This window comes from Pyxicephalus adspersus, chromosome 11 (genome assembly GCF_032062135.1).
Source record: "Pyxicephalus adspersus chromosome 11, UCB_Pads_2.0, whole genome shotgun sequence".
NCBI lineage: Eukaryota > Metazoa > Chordata > Amphibia > Anura > Pyxicephalidae > Pyxicephalus > Pyxicephalus adspersus.
The window spans coordinates 56,798,338-56,824,285 of NC_092868.1; the positions used below are offsets into that span (position 1 = coordinate 56,798,338).

The 25,948-nt window shown below is 38.5% G+C and overlaps 2 protein-coding genes across 2 annotated transcripts; one reads left to right on the plus strand and one right to left on the minus strand.

The window, feature by feature from the left end:
• Positions 1-2,080: 2,080 nt before the first annotated feature.
• LOC140340279 (nicotinamide N-methyltransferase-like) lies at positions 2,081-25,249 on the minus strand. The gene is made up of 3 exons (XM_072425336.1): positions 25,099-25,249; positions 24,127-24,334; positions 2,081-2,504 (listed from the first exon to the last, which is right to left on the minus strand). Exons 1-3 carry the CDS (start codon positions 25,247-25,249, stop codon positions 2,081-2,083), a joined length of 783 nt encoding a protein of 260 aa, XP_072281437.1.
• LOC140341238 (nicotinamide N-methyltransferase-like) lies at positions 5,473-7,888 on the plus strand. Its single transcript, XM_072426800.1, has 3 exons — positions 5,473-5,623; positions 6,300-6,507; positions 7,419-7,888. Exons 1-3 carry the CDS (start codon positions 5,473-5,475, stop codon positions 7,840-7,842), a joined length of 783 nt encoding a protein of 260 aa, XP_072282901.1. The 3' UTR covers positions 7,843-7,888.
• Positions 25,250-25,948: the final 699 nt, after the last annotated feature.

Sequence of the window (25,948 nt, forward strand, 5' to 3'; positions counted from 1 at the left end):
TCTTACCTTGAAACATCTTGCTCAGCGAAGTTGTTAATTTTCTTGTTACTGACTAACCACTAAGTGTCTTCCTCCTTGTTGTCTCACTATATAAACTGCGATGTGATAATAAAGATTTGAGAAGAAGTGATATAACTATATGTTTAAGCTGCGTGTGTGTTATTCACTGCTCCCAAAGAGTTGAAAACAGAGGTCATGATAGAGAGGGAAATATTGGTCTGGGATCAATAGGAAATCACCTTAGCACCTTCTCTCTTCTTGTCTATATGAGGGTAACTTTGGTAATGTATATATGCATTTCAATAAAAGTAAAAAAAACTCACAACACAACTGCTAAGAATTTACCCTTGCAAAGGATGATAGGTCAGCAACCATATCAGCCACAGGACTACTTTCCAGAAAGATTTCACCAGGTTGCAACCCCCAAGCTCTTTCCATCAGCGGATGGCTTTAGTTTTCTAATATCAGCAGGCTCTTAATTTAGTTCATTTTTGTCACAGGTATGGAAATAGGTAGGGGTTACTACGCACCCCACTGTTCAGAGATGATCCAGGGCCTGGTATTGTTAGAATGCAAGCCAAATGTATGCTGCCCCCTATTTCTGGCTCCCCTCATTCCATGGTGCATGGAATAGACCAACGAGGGATACAAATTCATTGCCTCCTTCTTTCTTGTGGGCACCAAGAACCCAAGCCTGGAGAAGTACCTGCTTCTTTTGTTTGTAAAAAATAGTACTATGTACAGTTTTTTTTTTTTTTATTTATTATAAATTTTTAATTAAATTCAAATTTGTGATATAAAAGTTGTAAATGAGAGTTTGTACATTAGTACCAGTGTGCTAGTACCAATTGACATGGGACATAACACACAAAAAAATGAAACCCTGGGATGCTAATAAACTAATGTCTAGGAAATAATTAATCCCCCTCCCGATCAACTTTCTACCTACATTTTTCCTTCTATACTTTGCTTTCTAAACATTTTTCACTTTAGAGAGTGTTATATACAAAGGCTTCGGAATTGGGTTTGCCATGTGTTTTCATTGTAAAAACAGTTTAGAGCTGAGTTGTCCATTGAATAGAATATTTGGATATTGTTGGATATAACTGATACACAATTGATGGATATAGCTGAGGGTGTGCCAGATAATTATTTCATTTTGGAGCAGGCCCCTATTAGCCCCCCCCCCATGAAGTCACAAGCAGAACTGAATGTAATGCAATTTGTATCTTTTCAATGCTCTAGAACTGTACACAGTGGGCAGCGACTGCCTACTGTGTGCTAGAAAAGACTGTAATAAAATAAATGTATAAAAAGGACACTTTGATTTATATTAATATTCTGTAATAACTTTATTGGAATAGACTTAGATATAGAATGGAGACTGCTTTAAAAGGAAACCCACAACCGGCCCTCAATGTTGGTTTTCACCAGGACATTGCTACCACTACTCTAATCTTACTGATTGTAATCTCATATTCTGGGAACATCTGGTGACTAAGCAAGCATGCAAAGTATTCTCAGCTCCTTCTTTGTGCACTTGTACCCGTCAGACTGAGCATAAGGTGAAAGCAAATCAGCACAGAGTCTAATAAATACATCTCTGCACAAAGAACATGCAATATGTTTGGAAGTTTATCTGCAATGGTTTCCTAAACTACAGGCAACTTTATACAATACAATATATATTTTAAATAAAAGTACCTGAATTTAATTTAGCCTCTTGCAGCCTATACAGCAGAGCTTACAGTAGGAGAAGGAAATTGTTCACTAAGCTAGTTAGGTGTGTGCAAGCAATATAGTAAAAGAAAGTGTCACTATCCAGTAACAGTGTGGAGGTGGTAAGGAGACATGGAAATATAAGTAAAACTGCAACAGAGAAAAATCAATTATCTTCCCTTTCCAAAAAATACATAATATTTATTAATAATAATAGGATTATTAGACCTGGGCTGACTTTCTATACAGCACCAATATTTCCTGCATGGTAATAACATCCAGTTAACTGACTGATTTCCCCTGGAGCTACATTGTAATAATTTCACACTGCACTGAAAGCTGACGGTTCATTTTTTTTTTTTTACTTTACTTTGTAAGCTGTAATAAATATCACATGAGTATAATCAATGAGATCGCTCACATTCTTTCTTCCTTGTACAGCGCTGTAATCAATAACAAACCCTGACTTGGTTAGAGAAGATTTTACAAAACTCTCACTATATGGAACTGCATGGAACTGTTCTCCCCCGGCTTTGAAGAAAGTTGTATTTAGTAACCCAATAATTATCAGGTGCCCCCCAATTTTCAGAAGGTTTGAGGTTTTTTTCAGGTTCATCATGTATTCCTCTTGATCCTTGCTTATGGTGCCCAATAACCACACACTGATGACACAGTCGGCAAGAGGTAACACCAGCGGGTCGATTAGATTTTCCTTGTCAAGGCTACACATCACAATCTGCTTTATGGAAGCTTTAAGCTTCAGTTCTTTGTCCTGTATTTGGTCACTGATAAAAGAATAGGAAAAAAGTAAATATCAGTTAGCATGCTGTTTACATAAAATAGTTACAGGACCACAGGGATGGGACCTGGACAGAAGATATGTTTCCCCCTTTTATAGAGCTTGGACTCTTTAGAAGAAGTGTATTCTGGGATGGAGTACTGGGTACAGGGTACTGGGTCGACCTTCTCATTCCACCCAGGTACACCCCTTGGTGTGACTCCAGCCAGAAAATAGGTGTAGCTATAGGTCTGAATGGCAGAAAAAAAAGCAACAGGTAGGCTGGAGGTGAGCTTTTCTTAGGAGCTGTGTTGATTTTAATTGAAAGTTGTTGTGTTTTTTATGTATGGATTGTGGAATTATTCCTAAACTGAACTGTAGAAGACTTTGGACTCATCACAGTTACAAGTTCATGTAAGCTACCTTTAAGTTTTGTTTGAATTTTGCTGTATTATTTTGGCTCGAATAAAGAGTCTTGTGCGTTTTGCATGGTAATTCCTCCCAATATCACATATATAGGTGCAACAACCATGCTCATATACTATGCTGTAAATACAAGTTTTGCCACTAGGAGGTAGTGTTATGTTTAAATTAGGAAGCTTTGGGCCCACCCACAACCCATAGTGTTGGGACAAATAAGGTAAATAAAAGTGATTTCTACTGGTACCAGGCAAAAAGCCCAACTGCAAGGGTTATAGTTTCATCCCAGAATTAATTTCTAATGGTTATGGCAAAGAAATAATGTCAATGTTATGGCAGCAGAAACAGGTTTTTCCAAAACAGATCTCAACGAGGAGTGATGGTATTGACATGGTAATATGGTTTACGTTTTAATATGTAAATATTAAATGTTTAATTTTCATAAAAGAGACATGCTTCTTGTACCACACTAAGCCAAATGCCTTCCTACAACATTGGGGAGGAACAGGGCCCGTTTATTAGAGTTCTTACCAGATACCCATCCCCCCAGATGAATCAGCATATTAGGGGTACAGTAAAAGCCCTTATCCTTTACTACAAAGCTCTGCTGTATAGGCTGCAAGAGGCCAAATTAAATTCAGGTACTTGTATTCAAAATATATATTCCATACATGAATACAGAGCTGGATTATTCTGTACTCTATAAAATTGCTTGTAGTTTAGTAAACCATTGCAGATAATTCCAAACATATTGCATGTTCTTTGTGCAGAGATGTATTTATTAGACTCTGTGCTGATTTGCTTTCACCTTATGCTCAGTCTGACGGGTACAAGTGCACAAAGAAGGAGCTGAGAATACTTTGCATGCTTGCTTAGTCACCAGATGTTCCCAGAATATGAGATTACAATCAGTAAGATTAGAGTTGTGGTAGCAATGTCCTGGTGAAAACCAACAATGAGGGCCAGTTGTGGGTTTCCTTTTTATGCATTCTCCATTCTATATCTAAGTCTATTCCAATAAAGTTATTACAGAATATTATTATAAATCAAAGTGTCCTTTTTATACATTTATTTTATTACAGTCTTTTCAAGTACACACTAGGCAGTCGCTGCCCACTGTGTTCAGTTCTGTTTAAATCAATTAAATTATGAATGCACTGAGCATTTTCATTGGCTGGCTGTGCTCAGTGGCGGGGCCGATGTTCACTTTTTTGTAATTAATATATATTCATTTATAATGTATGTTTATAATGAGTATTACTAAAGAGTGATTGCTTAAGCTTCGGATGAAGCTAAACATCAGTCTGTGTTCAAATGAAAAATTGAACAAATTAAAAAAACTAGAGACATTCCAAGTCATACAAATAATTATAACAATTATAATAAAATAATTATAAAAAGTAAGTGATGGTATTATTGGGTCAAGTTGCATAACATTCATTTCTGACCTCATGGGGTAGGGGGGGTAATAGGGGCCTGCTCTATCCAAAATAAAATAATTATCTGGCACACCCTCAGCTATATCCATCAATTATGTATCAGTTATATCCAACAATATCCAAATATTCTATTGAATGGAGAACTCTAGCTCCCATGTCAATTGTGTTTTGTCCCATGTCAATTGGTACTAGCACACTGCTACTAATGTACAAACTCTCATTTACAACTTAAATCACAAATTTGAATTGAATTATTAATAAAAAAAAAACACTGTACATATTACTATTTTTTTGCAATATACAAAATTAGCAGGCAATTCTCCAGGCTTGGGTTCTTAGTGCCCACAAGAAGGAAGGAGGCAATGAATTTGTATCCCTCTCTGGTCTATTCCAGGCACCATGGAATGAGGGGAGCCAGAAAAAGGGGGCAGCAAGCATTTGGCTTGCATTCTGATAATACCAGGCCTTGGGCCATCTCTAAACAGTGCGGGAGTCATAGCTGACATAGGAACATGACCCCAATACTACAACCTGTCCTCCAAATGTCTTTGGGAGTCTGAGGGGTTTATTGGAAGCCTATTTTAATCTGAGGGCATCAGGACAGTCATTCCCTTACCCTGGAATATAACTGGGGTGCGTAGTAGCCCCTACCTATTCCCATACCTGTGACAAAAAGAAACTAAATTAAGAGCCTGCTGATAGTAGAAAACTAAAGCCATCCTCTGATGGGAAGAGCTTGGGGGTTGCAACCTAGTAAAATCTTTCTGCAAAGTAGTCTGGTGGCTGATATGGTTGCTGACCTATCATCCTTTGCGAGGGTAAATTCTTAGCAGTTGTGTTGTGAGTTTTTTTTACTTTTATTGAAATGCATATATACAGTACCAAAGTTACCCTCATATAGACAAGAAGAGAGAAGAAAACATGAATAATAAGTCAAATTATGATGGTTTGTTTACAAATAAAGAGTGTAATCACAGCAGTCAGATGAATATCTTGTGGCTGGCATGCAAATATAGCATAAAATGTTATGACAAAATTAAAATAGATTTACCTGTAATATAAATAGAACTGTGGGATGGATTAGGTTAATAGAACGTGAAACCTGAACACTGCAGGATGGATTCTATGCCGAAGAAATTCTACCACATCCATGACTTTGATACTAGAAGAAGCCTTGAACAATACTTCTCGGACAAGGGGGACATGGTGTTTGGAGAGGATTCCTTGAAATTTCCGATGATGAATCTTCAATATGTGTTCAGCAGGGGTATGTATGAATCAGTAAACATAACAACTATCATTCCTCCGTTTTTTTGTTAAATACGTTAGCGGTAGATCTGAGTATTTCAGAATGTCTCTTGAAGTGCTGCCAGAGGACAGAGACATTTTGATTTTCATAATGCTATTTATTATATAAGAAACAATAGTGAGTAGGGGACACCAATGGGTGTATTGCTACCCTCCTGCACCCAATGAGGTGCCTGCTGAGAGTTTTTACCACAATGAAGAAAGAATGGATGAGCTTACTGTGAAAAGTTTTGGATAATAGATGTAAATTAAAGTGATTAATACGTAGCTTGGTAAAGCACTGAGCAATATAAATATTTACATTTTTTTGTTAAAAAAAAGTTTTTACCATTTTTCATCTTTTGTGACATCACAGTGATGCTGATTACCAGCTCCAATTCACAGAATAGGAAGGATACAAGGAAAGCTGGAAAGCTGTTGTCCCCGACAAGTGATATCCTCATGGCCCTTGCAGGTTTCCTGATTGTGACCTCTGTGGACCATGCTTGTCAGATGTTGAGGGTTCAATATTATATTGAGGTCAGGATACTGTGATGGTCACAACAGCACCTTTACTATTTGTGCTGTAGCCAAAATAAACATTTTGCCCACCCCATGTGACTAAGATATACACAACACTTTATTTTATGACACAGGATTTATTCGTGGAGATCTTTTAATTGACCTCAGCTATGGCTCCATCATTCACCATCTATATTCAGCTTCCAAAGTCTTCAAAGATATAATTCTTATTAAGCTTAATGAAAAATGTGCCATGGAAGTGCGCAGATGGCTCAGCGATCGTACCGGAGCTTTTAACTGGACTCACACAACGACTGCTATTGAAGAGATGGAAGGAAAAAGGTAAAGTGTCTACTGATGGATGTTTGTAACAGTAAGAACATGGGTGAGATATTTTTATGGGATCACTTTTGCAGTAAAAAATAGCTTTCTGTACTGATGTAAAATGTAAAAATGTCTTTTGTGTAACTCATGTGGCTGAGGTTGGCTTGCTTTGCCCTGGGTCAGAGGGGGAGCCATGGGGCATCCATGGTTCATGCAATGGAGGATTTAAATTTATTCTGGATACATGTGACAAGTGCAATGTAAAATAGAACATTGCAGACCACTACATGTCAACCAAAATTTCCTTCAAAAAGAGTCCCAAAAAAGCACAGAACATGTTGGGAGAGGAGTGTATTCAGCTTGTAAGAGGATCTCTCTATTCATGTAGCTGTGTGTTGGCAGACATGGCCACAGATGACAAAGCAAATGACAAGCCCAGTCTATAATTAATTTCCCTAATTGTGAAATAAGAAAATCTACCTTTTGGGAATACAGGTTAAGAATTAGAACATGGTTTGCATTTCTACTGCTATCTAGGGATGTTACCCTCATTTTTATCATGCTAACAATGTCATTAGAGGGAAGAGAAGCAAATTCTGCAAAAGAAACATTGATAGCAATACAAATCTTAGAGGGGTTCCAATGTTCCTCTACCTTCTTCATGAAAAGTATTTGGCTGTGTTGCTGTTGAAAAGTTCCCTTCATTCCCTGTCTGGTAAAACATCAGCAGGAAGTGAGGGGAAATCTCTGTAATGGAGACTTGATAGCAGCAAAAACATGGAAGACTTCTGATCTTACTTTTTAGTAAAAAACTAAAAAAAAGTCTTGACTTTGCTAGAAAACTGCGGTGGACATACACTGTGTATATATATATATATATATATATATATATATATTTGTATTTATTTTTATTTTTTTTTTCATTTCAGTGACAAAGTCCAGAACATAGAACTGAATGTAAAAGCGGCCATCAGGCAGATTGTGATGTGTAACCTTGAAAAGGAGAATCTAACCGGCCAGCTGGTGTTACCTCTTGCCGACTGTGTCATTAGTGCATGGTTATTGGAGGCCATTAGCAAGGATCAAGATGAATACATGAGGAACCTGGAAAAAATCTCAAACCTGCTAAAAGTTGGGGGCCACCTGATCATTATCGGGGGACTGAACACAACTTTCTTCACAGTTGGATCAGAACGGTTCCATGTATTCAAATATGACGAGATTTTTGTAAAATCTGCTCTCCAGAAGGTGGGGTTCATTATTGATTACTGCGCTGTGCAGAGGAGAAAGAAAGTGAGTGATCTTGTTGATACCACTCATATTATATTTATCTCAGCTCATAAAGAAAAGTAAATTATTACCAACAGTGTCCATTTCAGCATGAAAATGTTACAATGCTGATGGAGGAAAATGTAACAAAATCAAATGGTCAGCAGTTATCATACAGAAAACACAGAAAATAACTGAACCTCCTAAATGAGGTACTTTCATGGCTTGCATAATGAAAAAATCATGGAATGATGTATAAATAAATAAATACACAGATAGTTTTTCTTTAATTTAACCAGTGCAAGTAGGTTTGGTTAGGTGGTAGACTTGTTCAGACAAATATGTGTAGGTTGGGGCCAAATTCAAGTCTGAACACCCTCAAAAACAATGAGGAAGAAATTCGATTTGTTTGTTGTGGTCTCACAAAAGTCACTGCAATGGAAAAATTCTCCAAAATTATGTGTGAAGACCACCAAACATTTCAAGAACATTGAGCCTTGTTTATTAAACCTCCATAATGCTGGAATAGATGGGAGAACATGGAAACATGGAATTGATTGTGTTCAGGATCGAAAGCATTTGCTCACAAATTACTTTTATGGAGCCACTTACAGGTTTGTTTGATCACCCAGATTCACCCATGATAGACTATCTTCTTCAGAATGGAGAGCTATTTAAATTTAGACCCATTATGTTGATAATACAGTGTGCAATTTATCAGGGGTCTTGTACCATCGTGTAAAAATTTTGTACCCCAATTCCTGGGAGGTGCTATGCATTGAACTTTTGTGACAGTATCTCAACACTTGGTCTGTTAGTTGTCTGTCACATCCTATATCCATCTTCAGCAATTTAGGAAAGTGGGACAGTTGGACCACTTTCAAAAAGTCCAGCCCATAGGGAAGAGAAGGGTCAACTAGGTCAATTAGTTTACACAAAGACCTTCCTGAAACTAAAAATCTAGCCCTTAACAGTCTTTTTTCTCTGAGTGAGTCAAAACCACCATGTAGCATGCCAGGAGTAAAACCTGGGTTATCCAGTATTGGTGTAAGGGGGCTACGATGTGGTGAGATCGCTCAATGATCAAAGTATTTCCTACAAACATTGATGGTGGCCGGTAAAGTGGGATATGCTCTATTGAAATATTGATTCGGTGCATGGAGCCAAGGTAGTGTTTGAAGGGAATGGTGCTACAAGCCTGTTCCGTCTGCACCCACAATTTAGAGTTACCATCTGCACCCCAATTAATGGTTCTAATTAAATGAGCAGCTGCGTAATACAAATTCAGGTTTGGGACTCCCAGGCTCCCCATGAACTTGCTCCTAAAGAGTAGTTTTCTTTTTATGCGAAGGCTCTTGTTACTCCAAATAAATTTAAAGATTTTGGCGTGCAGTTGTTAAAAGAAACTTTGAGGTAGCAATATGGGCAGAGCCTGAAATAGATATAACAACCTGGGAAGTAGGTTCATTGTAATGACCTGTATCCTACCAAACCATGTAAAGGAGCGAGTATTTCACTGCTCCAATTCTTTGGTCATCGTCTGGAGGAGAGGTGAAAAATTAAGACGAAAGAAGGAATTGAGATCCTTGGGGATTTTGATTACCAAATATTTAAAAGTGGGTTCTTCCCATTTGAATGGGGAGTTCCCAGATAACTAGCTTTTAATGGTGTGGGGGTGGGAGATATCTAGGTCTGCACACTTGGAATGATTCACTTTGAAATTGGACAGATTACCCTATTCTTGTAGTTCTTTGAGTAAATTTGGGAGGGTCACCACCGGGTTTGTTATAAAAAAAAGATCGTCCGCAAAAGCAGCAACTTTATGCTCCTTTCCTAGGATCTGTAACCCCCTTTACGCCACTAGTGGCCCTGATCTGACACAGGAAGGGTTCTAGGAGTAAAATAAAAATTAGAGGGGACAGAGGGCAACTCTGCCTTGTACCCTTAATAATTGCAAAAGGATTGGAGAGGAAACCATCAACCCTCACTGAGGCTGATGGAGTGCTATAAACAGTTCTAATCCAAATCAAAATCTTCTCTCCCAGACCTATATGACACAGTGTATGATTCATGAATTTCCAGTCAACCCCAACAGTTGACAACAGAAAGGCCGGGTTTTTTTACTTCTGGGCTGAGTAAATCTAGTTTAATACTTTGGTAGTGTTGTCCCTCGACTCCCTGGTTGGAACAAACCCCACCTGGTCAGGATGGACAAGTTTAGTGATAACTTTTTGGAGTCTAACTGCAAGTATTTTCGTAAATAATTTTAATCCTGGTTTAAGAGGGAAATGGGACTGAAGCTTGAACAAACTGCTGGGTCTTTTCCCTCTTTGGGGATAATGGAGTCCTATCGAACATTTCCTAATTTGTGTGAGATCAGAGTGTCTTATCCAGAAGTGATCCATGCGAGAGTATGACTGGTGGGGCCTAGAGAAAAAGGTTTAGTCCTTTTCCGTTGGATGAAGGGCTCTCCATACGTCCACCAACTGCTGTTTTTGAAAACATTTCCTAATGCGTCCCCCTCCTGGTAAACCTTTCTTAGGGATACTAGAGGTATCTAATACTTTATCCGGTGTCTAGTTAAAGTCTCCCCCCAATAGCCCTCTCTAAAGTCTTCTAGTTTGGAGAGCAGAGTGGAGATAAAAGCTGCCTGTGATGTGTTTGGGGCGTAAGCTGTGGTCAGAGTGAGAGGCTGATTGTTAACAATACATTTTAAGAAAAGAAACTGACCTTCCTAATCATATTAGACTGCCTTTAGTGTCCAGGACAGTGAGGAAATAATAAGTATGCTTACTCCCTTTGATCGGGAGTCAGGAGTGCAGCAGTAGTAGCCTTTAGGATATCTACGGTCTCGAAGGTTGGGAGGGTTGTCTTTTTTGAAATGTGTGTAATGTATAAAAGCTATCTGAACCCTATATATATATATATATATATATATATATCTCCATTGCATTATTAGAAAAAGCTAGGTGGGAACAGACAGCAAGGCATGACATTAGGAGCTAAAATCCAACTCTGTAGAGAAGTTCCAACCAATAAATTATTAAGAAAAAAAAAAAAAAAACTTGCATCAGCTTTAAGACATTAAAGAAAAGCATATGTATGACATATTGCAAATATTAACCACAGAAAATCAAGATCCTCTGAGGAGATCAATGGAAGGAAATGTAACCAAAAGAAAAGGGGAATTAATCACCTAACCAGGAGAGAAAGGTTATGGCAGGAATACCTGCATCAAGCTTCCAGTTGGACAGTCTGGTCTCTCTTGGGGTTTTAGCCCAAAAACCTGTGCTAAATGGCCAGTTAGGAAGAGAGATCTGTGCTAGGCAGAAGGTGGCCAGAAAGGTGGGCAGATCTGTGGTGCTGCGGAAAACTGCCATTACCCCATCCTTTGATGCAGCAAGGTGAAATGGGAAACCCCACCTATAATGCAAGCCCTCAAACTTTTCGCGAGTGGGCACAGGGTCATTCGCACTGCCAAAGTATGGTGAGAAAGGTCCTGCATGAGCATAATTGTGTTTTTCTTGAAAATAGATTTCCTCTTGGGAGCAGGCAGCTTTTATTATATCTTCTTTCAGCGGGTATGACAATAGCTTGCACACGCACACGCTTGCACAATGTTGCGCACTCTGCTTGGATCCTGGAATTGTGGGCCCGACACTCTATGGACTCTCTCTATGGCAATAGGGTCTTCCTGGGGAGTTCCCAGTAGTGTGTTGAAAATTTGGGTAACTGCATTGTGGAGATCTGCGTGTTCAACTGATTCCGACAGACCTCGTGGCCGGGTCCCGTGCCATCTTGGCTGCTACCTTCTTCCCTGTAGGGGATGAGGGAGCCTTCTCGCTGCGGAAGATGAAGCAGTCCAGAGCCTGGGGTTGTTTTTTGTCACCCAGGTGCAGGGCGAATGGCTGCTGTTTCTTGCCCATCTTCACCCTGTTTCCTCTAGGTAATATTTAATTTATCCTAGAAGCGGAGGAGAAGACAACACTTAATCTGGATACATGTGATATGTGCAATGCCAAAAAGAACATTACAGACAAACATATGTCCTCCAAAATGTCCTTCAAAAAGATTCCTTCTTGTCTGGCTGGGGTCAAACTCAGGGCTGTTCCTATGTGGAATGAGAAGTCCCACCCAGTAACAAACAAACTAAACAAACGCAGCCCTTGAGGGCTTGTTCAGATCCCATGTTCTATATAAGGGGAAGCATATTTCCCATCCAGGACCCATCCCTGCAACCCTGTACATTTTTTTATGCAAACAGCAGGCTAACAGATATTTATTTTCCCCCCATTCTTTTTTTCAGTGACCAATGTCAGGACAAAGAACAGAAACTAAAAGCATCCATCAGGCAAATTGTGATGTGTAACCCTGAAAAGGAGAATCTAACCGACCCACTGGTGTTACCGCTTGGCGACTGTTTCATCAGTGTGTGGTTATTGGATGTCATCAGCTTGGAGAAGAAGAACATGAAATGTGAACACTGCCAAATGGATTCTATGTCAAAGAAAATGCACTGTGACTCTGCAGATTTTTCTGAAACGCATCACTGAATTGAGTCAGAGGACCAATAGAGTCGATTTTCATTGTTGACCTACTTTGTATGTATAGCATGTACATGTAATCTGGTGAAAGAAGTTGATGTATATCTTGCGGATTTACTCTCTATGAAATGTACATGATTAAACTTATCAGCTTGTTTTGCCTATAACTATTCTAAGCCCAGGCACTCCTGCTCTTACAAATTTAATCAGTATCGCCCCTCCTGTCAGCCAATCAGGAAATAGCCTCTTAATCACCCTTGGCTATTTAGCTAGCTCAGACACAGCACTGTGCATTCGCACAAAGTGTCTCCACTAGTGCCGAGTCCCCTAGCTATGCTGAGCATTTCCTCTACACCTGCTGTTTAATTCAAGGCTTGGCCTGTCCACCTCCTGTGTTAACCACGTATTGTCAAGTCTGGTGTATTCCTGCCTGTTCTCTTGTGCTCTTTCAGTGTTCCTCTGTGTGTGCAAGTGATCCCTGCGTCATCCATGTGACCTGTGCCTCCTGTCACTTTCTGTGTCTCCTGTTGCTTTCTGTGTCTCCTGTGATCCCTGTGTCTGTGGTGGCCCTGTGTCACTGGTATCTATTTCATGGATTTCTGTTTTTCGACACCTGGCTTGTTCCTTACCTTTCTTGCTTGCTGCCTGCCTCAACCCAAGCCTTCCTGGAAAATTCTCCCATCTAGTGATTTGGTACCTTGCATCATCCTGCCCACCTTAGTGTGCCCAAGGACCGCAACTTGGCAGTAACCAGCAGTTCAACATCCTCACCACTAGAGGCTCTGGAGAAGACCTGGTTACTGCTTAGACTCTGTGCCTTGGCCCTTCTCAGGGCTCACACTACTTCTTTGAAAGCCGTAGGGTCCCTATAGGCCTTGTATCCCCAAGCGTGACACTCTTTGTTTTTGTATAAAATACCAAAGTTACCTATATATAGACAAAAAACAAATATAGAAAAATTTTAGTGAGTAGAATTATGATGGTTTGTTTTACAAAACGAGGGGGTAATACTAACTTTGTCAGATGAATATCTCAAGACTGGCATGTGAATATAACAAACAAAACTATGTCAATATTGAACTATATTTACATGATAAATACAACTGGAGATCTGTGATAAGTACATTAAAAAGTAAAACCTTAACACTGCAAGATGGATTGCTTGCCAAAAAAATTCTACCACGTCCATGAATTTGATGCTAGAAGGGACCTTGAACATTACTTCTCTGACAAGTAGGCAATGATCTTCGCAGATGACACTTTGAAATTTCCTATGATGAATCTTCACTATGTGTTTAGCAGGGGTCTGTATGAATCAATTCATTATGAAACTATCATTTATTTATGAAAAAAACATTAGCTGTACATTTCAGTATTTTATAACATCCTTTGAAGACATTTTGATGTTTATCCAGGCATTTCCTTCATAAGAATGATATCCTTAAATACATTGGAAGCTGAATATAGATGGTGAATGAAGGAACCATGGCTAAGATCAATGCAAAGATCTCCACGAATAAATCCTATGTGATAAATTAAAGCATTAAATACATCTTCAGTACATCATATGTAAAGCAAAATATAAAAATGAAATGCAATTTTTAACTTATTATTGAAATTTTAATAGTAATTGTTGAACATTAATAAATCTGTATCTTCTGTTCAAATTCTGCTATAAAGGTCACTCTGCAAACCGGCTGATGGAGGCTACAAGTGGCTGTTTCAACAAGCGATTAACAAGCATGGACCATTGTTGTCACCATAAGGAAACACCAGTGGGGAGCCAGGGACGTTTTGGACAAAATTAAGCACTTGCTAAATATTAGGTGGTGGCCTCAAACACACAGGTTTCAGTGTACTAGTGTCATTTTGTCAAATTTTTTTTATAAAGAAAGTGGGCATTGAGATTAAAGGACTAAAAAGATGAAAACAAGTATTTTTATGAAAAATGCATTTGTATAATACCAAGTGTAACTCAGTTTAAATCAGTTTTATTTTAAATATAATATCCACATCTATACATAGTGAGCCCATACATTGTTTTCTTTGTTATGAAAATATTAAGTGTCAGGTGCACCTTGTTGCGAGCAGCAGGGTGGCCAATACCCCAATTGTTGCCCCAATTTCTATTGTCTCCTTTGTGGGAAATGTAAGGATTATGTTTTCTTTAAAATAAAAAAAAACTAAAGGTTCACAAAAATTAAAGACAATGCTTTCAGCTAATTTCTTTTGTTTTCTTTTTTTACACAAGTGAAATACAATGCACCAATCTATACATACCCTTACTGAATACATAGTAAAGATTCATTATTGGAAACTTTAAAGAATCCTCCCCAAAGACCATTGTTTCCTTGTCGGAAAAGTAATTTTCAAGCCCATTTCTGGCATCAAAGTTATGGATGTGATAGTATTTCTTTGACATAGAAGCCATCCTGCAGTGTTCACGTTTTACGTCCTAATGTTCTTATCTTATCCTAGAGTTCCATTTATATATCAGGTAAATCAAATTTAATTTTGCCATAAATTTACTAGTCATATGTATATACCAGTCATGAGATATTCATCTGACAATAATGTGACTGCCCCATCATTTTGTAAAACAAACCAATGTGATTCCACCCAATATTTATTGTTCCTTAATCTCTGCTTGTTTACATAGATAATATTGATCTTTTAACTTGTTTTGTGTGCTTTTGAAATTATTAAAATATTCACAACACAGAGATAACATTACAGTTATTTCACTGTACAAAACAACAAATAAGAAAACAGAAATTTAAGACAATGACAGTAGTCTGAAGTCTGGGATTTGGATTTGGATTTTCAGTTGCTTAAAACTGGATCACACAGTGTTATCCGCTCACCCTATAGTGTCTGTGGCTAGTGGTTGTCAGATAGGTTAAATCAATGTTAAAATCAACTTGAATTTTGTGTCTGTAAAGGTTCCCATTTATCCAGGTCATTGTATTACTAGTGGTAATGGGGTTATAAGAACAAGTCCAGTTGAATGCTATTATCTGATGATAGTAAAGTTGGATTTTAGGTAATCTGACCTTAGATCAGAACTTGAGCAATGCACGAGTGGGAAATGTAACCAACGAAAGACAGCCATATTGACATGCCTGTCTCCATCTTCTACAGGATCTTACATCAATTCAGGCTTTAGGGATGGTGCTCAGCTCAGCTCATGCAGTTTACTGTTACGGCTAGCCAGGAACAGAGCTTAGAGCTTAGGACTTCAAAATCCAGTTACATTTCTCAACATAAATGACCACGTTCAATCTGATTATGAATGATGGGGTACCCATACAACTCCCCCCCCCCACATTTTACCTCCTATAAAAGTCCCACTCACTAATAATACCACCATGATTGCGAAGCAAAGTATTAAGGTATTTTTCCTCTACCCCATTCTTCTTCAAATTCAGCATGACTTGTTACATAAAAGTGAACAGGACTTTACATGACAGGTGTCTGCAGTGAGCCACCACTACCCTGGACAATGAAGCCCAAGCTCCTTGTCATTGTACATCAACCAGTTACTGTATATACAGGTGGCCCAGTACGTAAGGTTAAATTTCAGAGGATGGACCTGTCACAGATCATTTTTGCTGAGAGATCATTCGGTCTCTGCTAGGTCCCAAGTACATATTTTGCAGTGTAGGATCTGTTGAAGTGGGTGCAGATCTTTCGGACCAAGGCCAAGACATCCTACAGACTAAAGTAGTGCTTAAGACATTTCTTCACCACCCAATTCAGCACATGCACACAGTAGACAATGTGAGGGAATTTGCAGCGCACCCAGAAAATTGGTCCTGTAGTCTGTGACCACACTTCAGATTTAGCGGTAGAGGGGGAGCAGAAAGCAACTTGTTAGTGACGTGACTTCTCTACTGCAGACTAACTAGAAGAAGGATTGCATGACAGCACCTGAGCATACAAATATCATAATAAAGAATAGAACAGCTTTGTCGAGTTAGTCTAAGTGGTAAGAGGTACTGTTGTGAGGAAGGAGAAGAAAAATCAGAAGAGGAGCCATCTTTGGAACTCATCCATTAAAAGGATCTGGTGTTAGTCCTATGATATGGAATGGAAGGAGCAGAGGAGAAGAATATGCACTGCACCTATGTACTTTTTAGAGGAGGAAAAGAAATGTAATCTCCAGATAGGGAAGGGATTCTTCACTGTAAAATCTGTGAAAATGTGGAATCGGCTCCATCAAAAAGACTTTTTAGCAAATTCTATAGATTGCTTTAAGAAAAAGCTGGATGCTTTTCTAGAATCACATAATTTACTTGGGTATTAAAGATTTAAAGTATTAAAACTAGATTTTTTCTAGTGGTTTAAATTATTGGACTTATGTCTTTTTTTCAACCTGACTATGTAACTATGTAAGATCTATCGACTTTCTGAGTGGAGTACACAGGAGCTGATATCCGCTGTCTGTGATGATAACTCCCTGGAAGAAGCCTTATTGGTGAAACCTGTTAGGAAACGAGACAGAATTGGCTTTTATTGCATTTCCAGGATAACTTACTCTTGTCCACTGAAACAATGGGTTACAAGACACCAACAGGAGAACTGTATAGAGTAGGTAAATTCATTCTGTCAATTGGCAGCCTGAAAAACAGACAATCAGCTATACTGAGATGTAAAAAGGTGAAAACAAGTATGTAAAAAAGAAAATGAAATTGGTTATTATACCCAGTGCTTTAGGAAACTACATTTCAATTAGTTATTTTTCAAATTGTTTATCCACAACCATTCACATGATGAAATCCACTGTTTTTTTTTGTTGGGAAAATACCATACCCCCATTGCTGTCCCCCACTTAGTATTGTCTCTTCTGTATAAAATGTTAGGATGAAAGTTAAAATTACTTTTTTTTCCTACAGAAGAGAATATCATATCAATAGAAGTTCTCACTAATTAGGAGCTATGAGTGTTATTTTTACCCAAAGACATTTCTGTTTTTTAATATACTTATTCATACAGATCCCAGCGAAAAACATAATGCAGATTCATTATCAGAAAATTCAAAGAATATTATCGAAAGACCTCATCTTTTTTTATCAGGGAAATAAAGTTCAAGACCCCTTCTAGAATCAAATCCATGGATGAATCTTTATGACATTGAATATATTTTGCAGTGCTTCACTTCCTAATGTAACCCTGGAGCTTAGTTTACATTTATCAGATAAATCTAATTTAATAATGACTTAACTATGTTTGTTATATCCACATGCCAGTCATAGGATATTCATGTGATAACATTACTCCCTCTTTTCTTCTAAATAAACTATAAATCACATTCTACTCACTATTTATTACTAACTCCTCTTTATTGTCTTCTTGTAGGTAACTTTGGTAGTTTACTTTAATTTTTATGGTTCTACAAAAACATAAACGTTCACAAAACAGAAAAATAGTAAAATCTAGTATTGATCATAAACATTGATATAGATCCACCCTTAAGAATTACCAGCTAATAAAACTGTTAATTGTGGTATAATTTAAATTTAATTTAAATTAGTATAATTGCAGTATAATATAAATGGTTCAAGAGGAACTATAGTTCCATTAAAAGAATGTTTTTTAAGTTGTGCTGTAATGCAGAAAGGGGACGCTCTGTGGAACTATCAAAAAAACAAAAAAGAGCTGCACCCAGCACCCCTGCCAGGACTCAATGACCTTCCATGCGCCTATGCAGGAGTAATGTCAGCCTAGCTAATCAAAATGGTTAAGGATCACAATTAGGAGGAAAAGAAGGATAAAGCTGGAGGTGCCCTGCAAAGCAATGGGGACAGGTGAGAATAGAAGGTTTAGTTTCACTTTAAAATATTAGTACCGTATAGTTTTATTTCCAGAGCCCTAGAGGACCCAGAACATAAGGCTATCCTTGATATTTTAAATACTCCTCCTGGTATATCACCAGTTTCAGTGTTGTAGTTGTTGTACTTAACCTAAATGTTTTTATCTTACGCTTTATCTTTTTCATTCATTTTTAAATTTTTGTTACCTCCAGACAGATACCCTGTTATTCCTTCAATATTTAGATTTAGTATTGTATAACAAAAAAAATCATTTTTTTTATTTTTCTTTGTGAGCAGTGAGAAATATCACATAAGTATAATCAATGAGATCACTCTTATTTTCACTTTTCTGCATGGCACAAAATTCAATAACTAATCCCAGCTTGTTGAGAGCGGATTTTAAAAAACTCTCATCATATTTCAAATGTCAAATAAAAGATCTTCACAAATAAATCCTTTGTGATACGTTATTATTAAGTGTTGAGTATATCCTGAAAATATTAGTAATAAATTATAAAGTAATAAAATATTATAAAGTAATAATAAATTATAAAGTAAATATTATAAAGTAAATCCAATCATTTTCCAAAAGGCCATTTGCTATTGGTTAGCAAATGTTTTCAATCCTGGACAAGATGTGTTCCAGGTTTGTTGGATCACCCAGCTTGACTGCAGAAAGTGTATCTTCTCCAGCCTTGGAGAACTTTAATAAATCAGGCCCAATGTGAGAAAATATGTTCTTCAACAATCTTGATTTTTTTTGTCTGTTAAATAAGTGAAATCACAGCAATTTGTTGTATTAGTATAGTGGTCATTTTTCCTACTGTAACATTAAAACATCTCTCTGAATTAAAAATGAACACAACAGAAACATGAATTCAAACTGTCCCAATTCTGTTTTTGCTTCAAATTTGAAAAAACATTTTTGGTGATTTTTCCTAAAATATTCATTTAAAACTTTTCTTCCATCTGCCCCCCTTTATCCTTACCCCCAGTGCAATCAGATAGATGTCTGCTTATTCTCTTCATCCTCTTTAGGTAGGCCTTTTTTTTCTACCTCTTGAGGCAGTGGACACTCCTCATAAAAGTTACACTCCCTACTAACATCTCTATGATTCTAAGGAAGACATGAAAGTCTTTTTCCACCCTATGCTGCATCAAATTAAGCATGTCAATCAGATGTCAAATAGAATAGGCTTTGCCATGTAGAACGTGAGGCACATCACACACAGCCAGAACAAGACAAATATGTGTACACTTTTTGCACTTCAGGAGAGACTACACTAAACCACAAGCTTATATTATACATGTATGTATATGTTGCTGCGCTTGGGGAGTTTGGCGATTAATGAGATAAGTCAGAGTAGACTTCTTTTAAAAAGGTTTATGATAAAGTCTAAAGTTGTCTGAAATTAAATAATTGAAAGTGATTATTTGATCTTTTTTCCCCCCGTCTCTTGATTAAGCTCCAGGGAAATGCATCACTTTAACTGTCCTAATCTCCCTTCTGTGACAGATGATGAATGAGACAGGCAGTCCACATGGGACAATACTTGGCTGGAAGGAATTTGCCTCTTGCTACTTCTCTTACCTGCTGGTTATATGCTGGTCATATGATTCTAATTTGCCAAAAGACGTCCTCTATAAAAGGAAGTGACTGGCAACAGGAAGTTTTCTGAACAAGTTCTTCTTGGCTCCGTTACTTGTGTATTTGTGCTTTTGTGCATTTCGAGTTTACCTGTAAATTTTGTCACATCATATGGCCGCTGAATTGCCAATTACCAAAACATAGTTGTTCAGTTCATAGCCTGGAAAATCAATTTTTAAGCTGGTAGGGGTTAATGTGCAATAATTTAGTTAACTTGCTTGACGTGCTTAAAATATGCTTAATTTAGTTTAGCTCTGAATGTACCTGTAATGCGCCTGGGCACACAAACCACTACCGACTCCAGATATCCTTGAATAAGGTTTATTCAGAATGGTACAGCACAGCAAGGGTTAAGTCCAATCAAGCAAGGTACAGAAGGATAAGGCAAAAGCAGGTCAGTAACAATCCGAGGTCAGGGCAGGCAGCAGGCAGAATGGTCAATAACAATCCGAGGTCAGGGCTGGCAGAGTTCAATCAGAGTTAGGTTCAGACCGGGTCACTGAGGAAATGACAAGCAGAAGTTTTAAACACACAAAGACACACCCAAGCACACTGTGGTAACAGAGGCTATAGCGGGCAATGGGGTGATGGACAGGCTCTCCTTAGATAGCCAGCCAACCAATCACCTTGCGCCACCTGGCACTGTCTGATGGGAGACTGAGTAAATCCCCTGCAGCTGATTGGCCGCAGGGAATTCAAACTAACTATGTCCCGCCCTGGGGCGAAGCACCCGAGTGCCACGCCCTCGGGGGGTACAAGAGGGACGCATGGTAACACGCGCACCTCTTCCCACAGTACCCCTAGGACGTGCACTACTTTGCACTTGCACAGTGCTGGGAGCAGGAACCACATCCAAAGGGATGCAAGGGCTGCTGCCTGGCTGATCAGTAATTAGTCCAGGGCAGATCCCTCCGCCTGCAGAGACAGACAAGCTGTGAGCAGAGGAGCAGCCTTGGTTATGCTGCTTGCTACTGAGGGGTCTCCCTCTGTGGCTGGGAACCCCAGGGACACCGCAGGCTCGCAGGGCGGGTAAGTTCCTTACAGTACCTCAATGTGTTAATGAATGAGGCAATAATAGATACATTTACTAGGGACATTATTAAAGGCTTTTATTTTCTTATATTTTTTGAATTACAAAACTTGTTATGTGTTTTGTGCATCATTTTTTTTTTTTGTATATTATTTTTCTTGTTTCTGTCATTATTTTTAGGTCTTTTCTTTGCTTCCCTGTGGGTGTAAGGTGCTATGTAGGAATGGGTGTAAGGTGCTATGTATTTATTTTCCAGGATGAGGAGGCAGCTTGCTGCCCCTCTTTCTTTTTATTTTTTTTTTATTTTTTATTTTTTGCTTTTAATATTAGTGGTTTCTTTTTCATTTTTGTTTAATAATAATAAGTAAATGACACCATTTTTATTAGACTTTCTAACTTTCTACAGAAAATGTTCCTGTTGCTACATGTTTCAAAAGATTACCTTGACATCCCCACCAATTTTGGTAGCCCTACGATTTTTAGGGGCTGTGCAATTATCAAAAGAAAAATCCATTAAAATATCTTAAAATGTTTGCTGTAATGTATTTTTTAAATTTGAAATTGGTTTAGGCAATATATTAACACCGATTTTTATTTAATTTTTTATTAATATGGCAATATTCCTCAGACATTTTGTCCAGAGTTTTTCTACATTAACTTCAATTGTGCCCACATTCCGCACATTCAAAGTCCAGATGTTTTTTGGATCATAATATTTAAACAAAGAAAAGAAAAAAAGGTTGTTTTTTGGTAAATAACAGTATTGTATTAATGATACTTCCTATTTAACAATACATAGCAATTTTCACCTGGTAAGCCATAGTCGAGTATTTGTGGTTTATAAAAAACATTGAGACCAAAGATACGGGACGGACTTCCGAAGCGTGCACCGGCATCTATGAAAATGCCTGCATAGACTGCTTGGCTCCCTCCAGCTCCTTACCCGGCTCCAGCTATAACAGGACTCGGCAGTCACGTTACACGAGTACAACGGAAGCATACAGCACCCTGCTCGTGTGTCAGAGTGATGGTGGGGAAGTCCCACAAAAAAATGTCCCTCACTGTCTCAAGCCACGCGGTCGGCTCCTAAAATGGCTACGGTCAAGGAAGAAAACGCTACAGCTCATCCTGCTTCCCATGTTAAACAGGCTGCTGAGCAAGGTAGGCCCTTGGGCACCACAGATAGAGGGTGGGAATCCAAATCCTCTCAATCTTCCCCAGCCATCCCCAGATATCAGACCCTCTCAGGCCCTGGATTTTCAAGTGTTATCTGATACCAGTTCATTAGCCAGTCACAGGGGGGATGCTGAAATTATTAGTCCTTCAATGTTATCACAAGTACCTGAATCTAGGTTCAGCATTCTTTCCCAGGACCCCCCTGTCTATGATCCGCACAAGTATTTACCTTGGAAGAAGGTAGATTATTTTCACATATGGCTAAACTTTTACAAACGAAACTGGCTAAAGCCACGGCTAGTATCACTTCTGAGTTGCGGCAAGACCTACAAAATCTTGGTGCTAGAATTGAGGTGTTTGAGAAAAGGGTCAATGAAACAATCATAACGGTCTCCCAGAATTCTAAAGAGATATCAGTGCTTAAAAATCAAATTGAGGATTTGATCTGCTGTGTTATGTTTTACTGGATGCCTGTTTTTGTTTTAGGCCCATGTCTTCAGGCTCATTACACAGACTGTACGGGTGTGCCTGGGCGAACCTTGCATTTTTGAAGCAGGCACGCCTATGCACATCACAATGTTGGTTAAGTGAATGTTTTTACTTCATGCCTTAATTTGTTTATTAGTACTCTGTTCTTTGAGCTGATAATGCAAGTTATATTCCTGTACTCCTCCCTCAGACATATATCATACACTAATTCACTTTTTGTATTATTGGCTTGTGAACACATTTGCCTGGCCCGGTCAGTTCACTTCTGCAGTTATATGTGGTGAAAGCATTTAGTGACGTATTTGAGTACAAAAAGAAAAATATATACGCAGTTCACTGTTGCAGTGATTTATGGTAAAAGCGTTTAGTGGCCTATTTTTGTACAAATATAAAAAGATATTTGTTGCTTTTAGGTGTGTTATAATTTGCTTTTAATTTATTTAGTTTAAGTAAAAGTATGTCAGACAGAGAAGTGTTAGGCCATGCACAGAGGAGTGGCAGAGGCCTAAATGTTTCTGGCGCAGGCAGAGGTCGCAGCAGAGTAAGGGGGGTGTGTCAGCAGGAGTCGCAGCGAGAGGCCTGAGCTCCCGGTGTCATCTAGCGGTCGTGTCTTGACCAGCAACCCAGCAATTCTTGATTGGTTAACTTGGTCATCCACTTCATCCCAAGTGACATCAGACACCCCCTGCCAACAGTCGGTGGGCTCATCAGACACAACCCTTAGTTGGCATGGCCCGGGAGCAGACCCTGTGCCCTCACCTGTCCTCAACTTGCCTCTGTCCTTTGCTGCTCCCTCAGCCACAGAAGTATTGTATGCTGTGGGCTCTGCTCCACTATACAGTGAGGACGAGCTAGTAGAGGACAGTCAGCAGCTACTGCCCAGCCAAGATCTGGAGGAGACATCTGCCGCTTTCTCCACTAGGCAGGGAAGCAGTGATGAGGAGAGTGGCGTGGGAGGTGGTGTTGCGAGCGGTCAGGCTCCTGACACAGAGACCATTGAGGAGGACATCAGTGACGTGCATACACTACTCAATGATGATGAAGCCGATCGGACTTGGGAGCCGGGTGAAAAAGGGGCTTCATCATCATCAGGAGAAGAGGGTAGCAGCTTGCCCGTGAGGCAGCGGCTGAGCCAGCAAGGTGGTAGTAGGGCTGGTGGTCAGCAGGGTGGCAGCAGTGGGAGGTTGGGAGCTAAACATGCCCGGGTTAGACCACCTTCTTCGCAGCAGCCTACCTGTCCCGGAAGTAGTGGTGCAGGGGTTCACGGAGGCACTGGCAGTGTTGGGGGGAAAATCACCTACTCAGCGGTGTGGCAGTTTTTTGTTAAGCTGCCAAACCTACAGTCCCTATCTCGCATGTAACCTGGGGACTATCTGTCACCACATTATGTACAAACTATAACATGAAGCCAAATGATAAATCCCCTGTGCTGTGGTAATAGCAAAGGTTTAAATTAACCAAATTAGTCAGCATTGCCATTACACATAGAAACAATCTAATAACTGATGACATTTAAACTGGAAGTGTGCTGAAATGATTCCTGTGCAAATGTAGCCTTAAGGTTACAATGATGCACTTTGTATATTTTTAACTGCAAAAGTAATTTCATGGCAATGGATTGCTAATCTTCTTCAAACTATCACAAACAATTATCAGCAGACACTTTACCTTTTCCCTTCCAATTCTTCCACGGCAGTTTTTGTGTGAGTCCAGCTAAAAGCTCCGGTACGATCACCGAGCCATCTACGCACTTCCATAGCACATTTTTCATTGAACTTCATAAGAATAATATCCTTAAATATATTGGAAGCTGAATATAGATGGTGAATGAAGGAACCATGGCTAAGATCAATGCAAAGATCTCCACGAATATATCCTATGTGATAAATTAAAGCATTAAATACATCTTCAGTACATCATATGTACAGCAAAAGATAAAAATGAAATGCAATTTTTAACTTATTATTGAAATTTTAATAGTAATTGTTGAACATTAATAAATCTGTATCTTCTGTTCAAATTCCGCTGTAAAGGTCACTCTGCAAACCGGCTGATGGAGGCTACAAGTGGCTGTTTCAACAAGCGATTAACAAGCATGGTCCATTGTTGTCACCATAAGGAAACACCAGTGGGGAGCCAGGGACGGTTTTGGACAAAATTAAGCACTTGCTAAATATTAGGTGGTGGCCTCAAACGCACAGGTTTCAATGTACTAGTGTCATTTTGTCAACATTTTTTTATAAAGGAAGTGGGCATCAGCAACATTAGGATTTTTTTACTATATAGATTTTTTCAAGTTTTTTTATGAAAAATACATTTGTTTATAATACCAGGTGCAACTCAATTTGAATCCGTTATGTTTTAAATGTATTTTCCATATCTATACATAGTGAGCCCATACATTATTTCCTTGGTTGTGAAAATATTAAGTGTCAGGTGCATCTTGTTGGGAGCAGCAGGGTGGCCAATACCCCAATTGTTGCCCCTATTTCTATTGTCTCCTTTGTGGGAAATGTAAGGATTATGTTTTCTTTAAAATAAAAAAAAAAAAATAAAGGTTCACAAAAATTAAAGACAATGCTTTCAGCTAATTTCTTTTTTTCTACACAAGTGAAATACAATGCACCAATCTATACATACCCTTACTGAACACATAGTAAAGATTCATTATTGGAAACTTTAAAGAATCCTCCCCAAAGACCATTGTTTCCTTGTCGGAGAAGTAATTTTCAAGGCCATTTCTGGCATCAAAGTTATGGATGTGATAGTATTTCTTTGACATAGAAGCCATCCTGCAGTGTTCACGTTTTATGTCCTAATGTAGCTATCTTATCCCAGAGTTCCATTTTTTATATCAGGTAAATCAAATTTAATTTTGTCATAAATTTACTAGTCATATGTATATACCAGTCATGAGATATTCATCTGACAATAATGTGACTGCCCCATCATTTTGTAAAACAAACCAATGTGATTCCACCCAATATTTATTGTTCCTTAATCTCTGTTTGTTTACATAGATAATATTCCACCCAATATTTATTGTTCCTTAATCTCTGTTTGTTTACATAGATAATATTGATCTTTTAACTTGTTTTGTGTGCTTTTGAAATTATTAAAATATTCACAACACAGAGATAACATTACAGTTATTTCACTGTACAAAACAACAAATAAGAAAACAGAAATTAAAGACAATGACAGTAGTCTGAAGTCTGGGATTTGGATTTGGAGATTCAGTTGCTTAAAACTGGATCACACAGTGTTATCCGCTCACCCTATAGTGTCTGTGGCTAGTGGTTGTCAGATAGGTTAAATCAATGTTAAAATCAACTTGAATTTTGTGTCTGTAAAGGTTCCCATTTATCCAGGTCATTATAATACTAGTGGTAATGGCCTTATATGAACAAGTCCAGTTGAATGCTATTATCTGATGATAGATAACTTGGATTTTAGGTAAACTGACCTCAGATGAGAACTTGAGCAATTC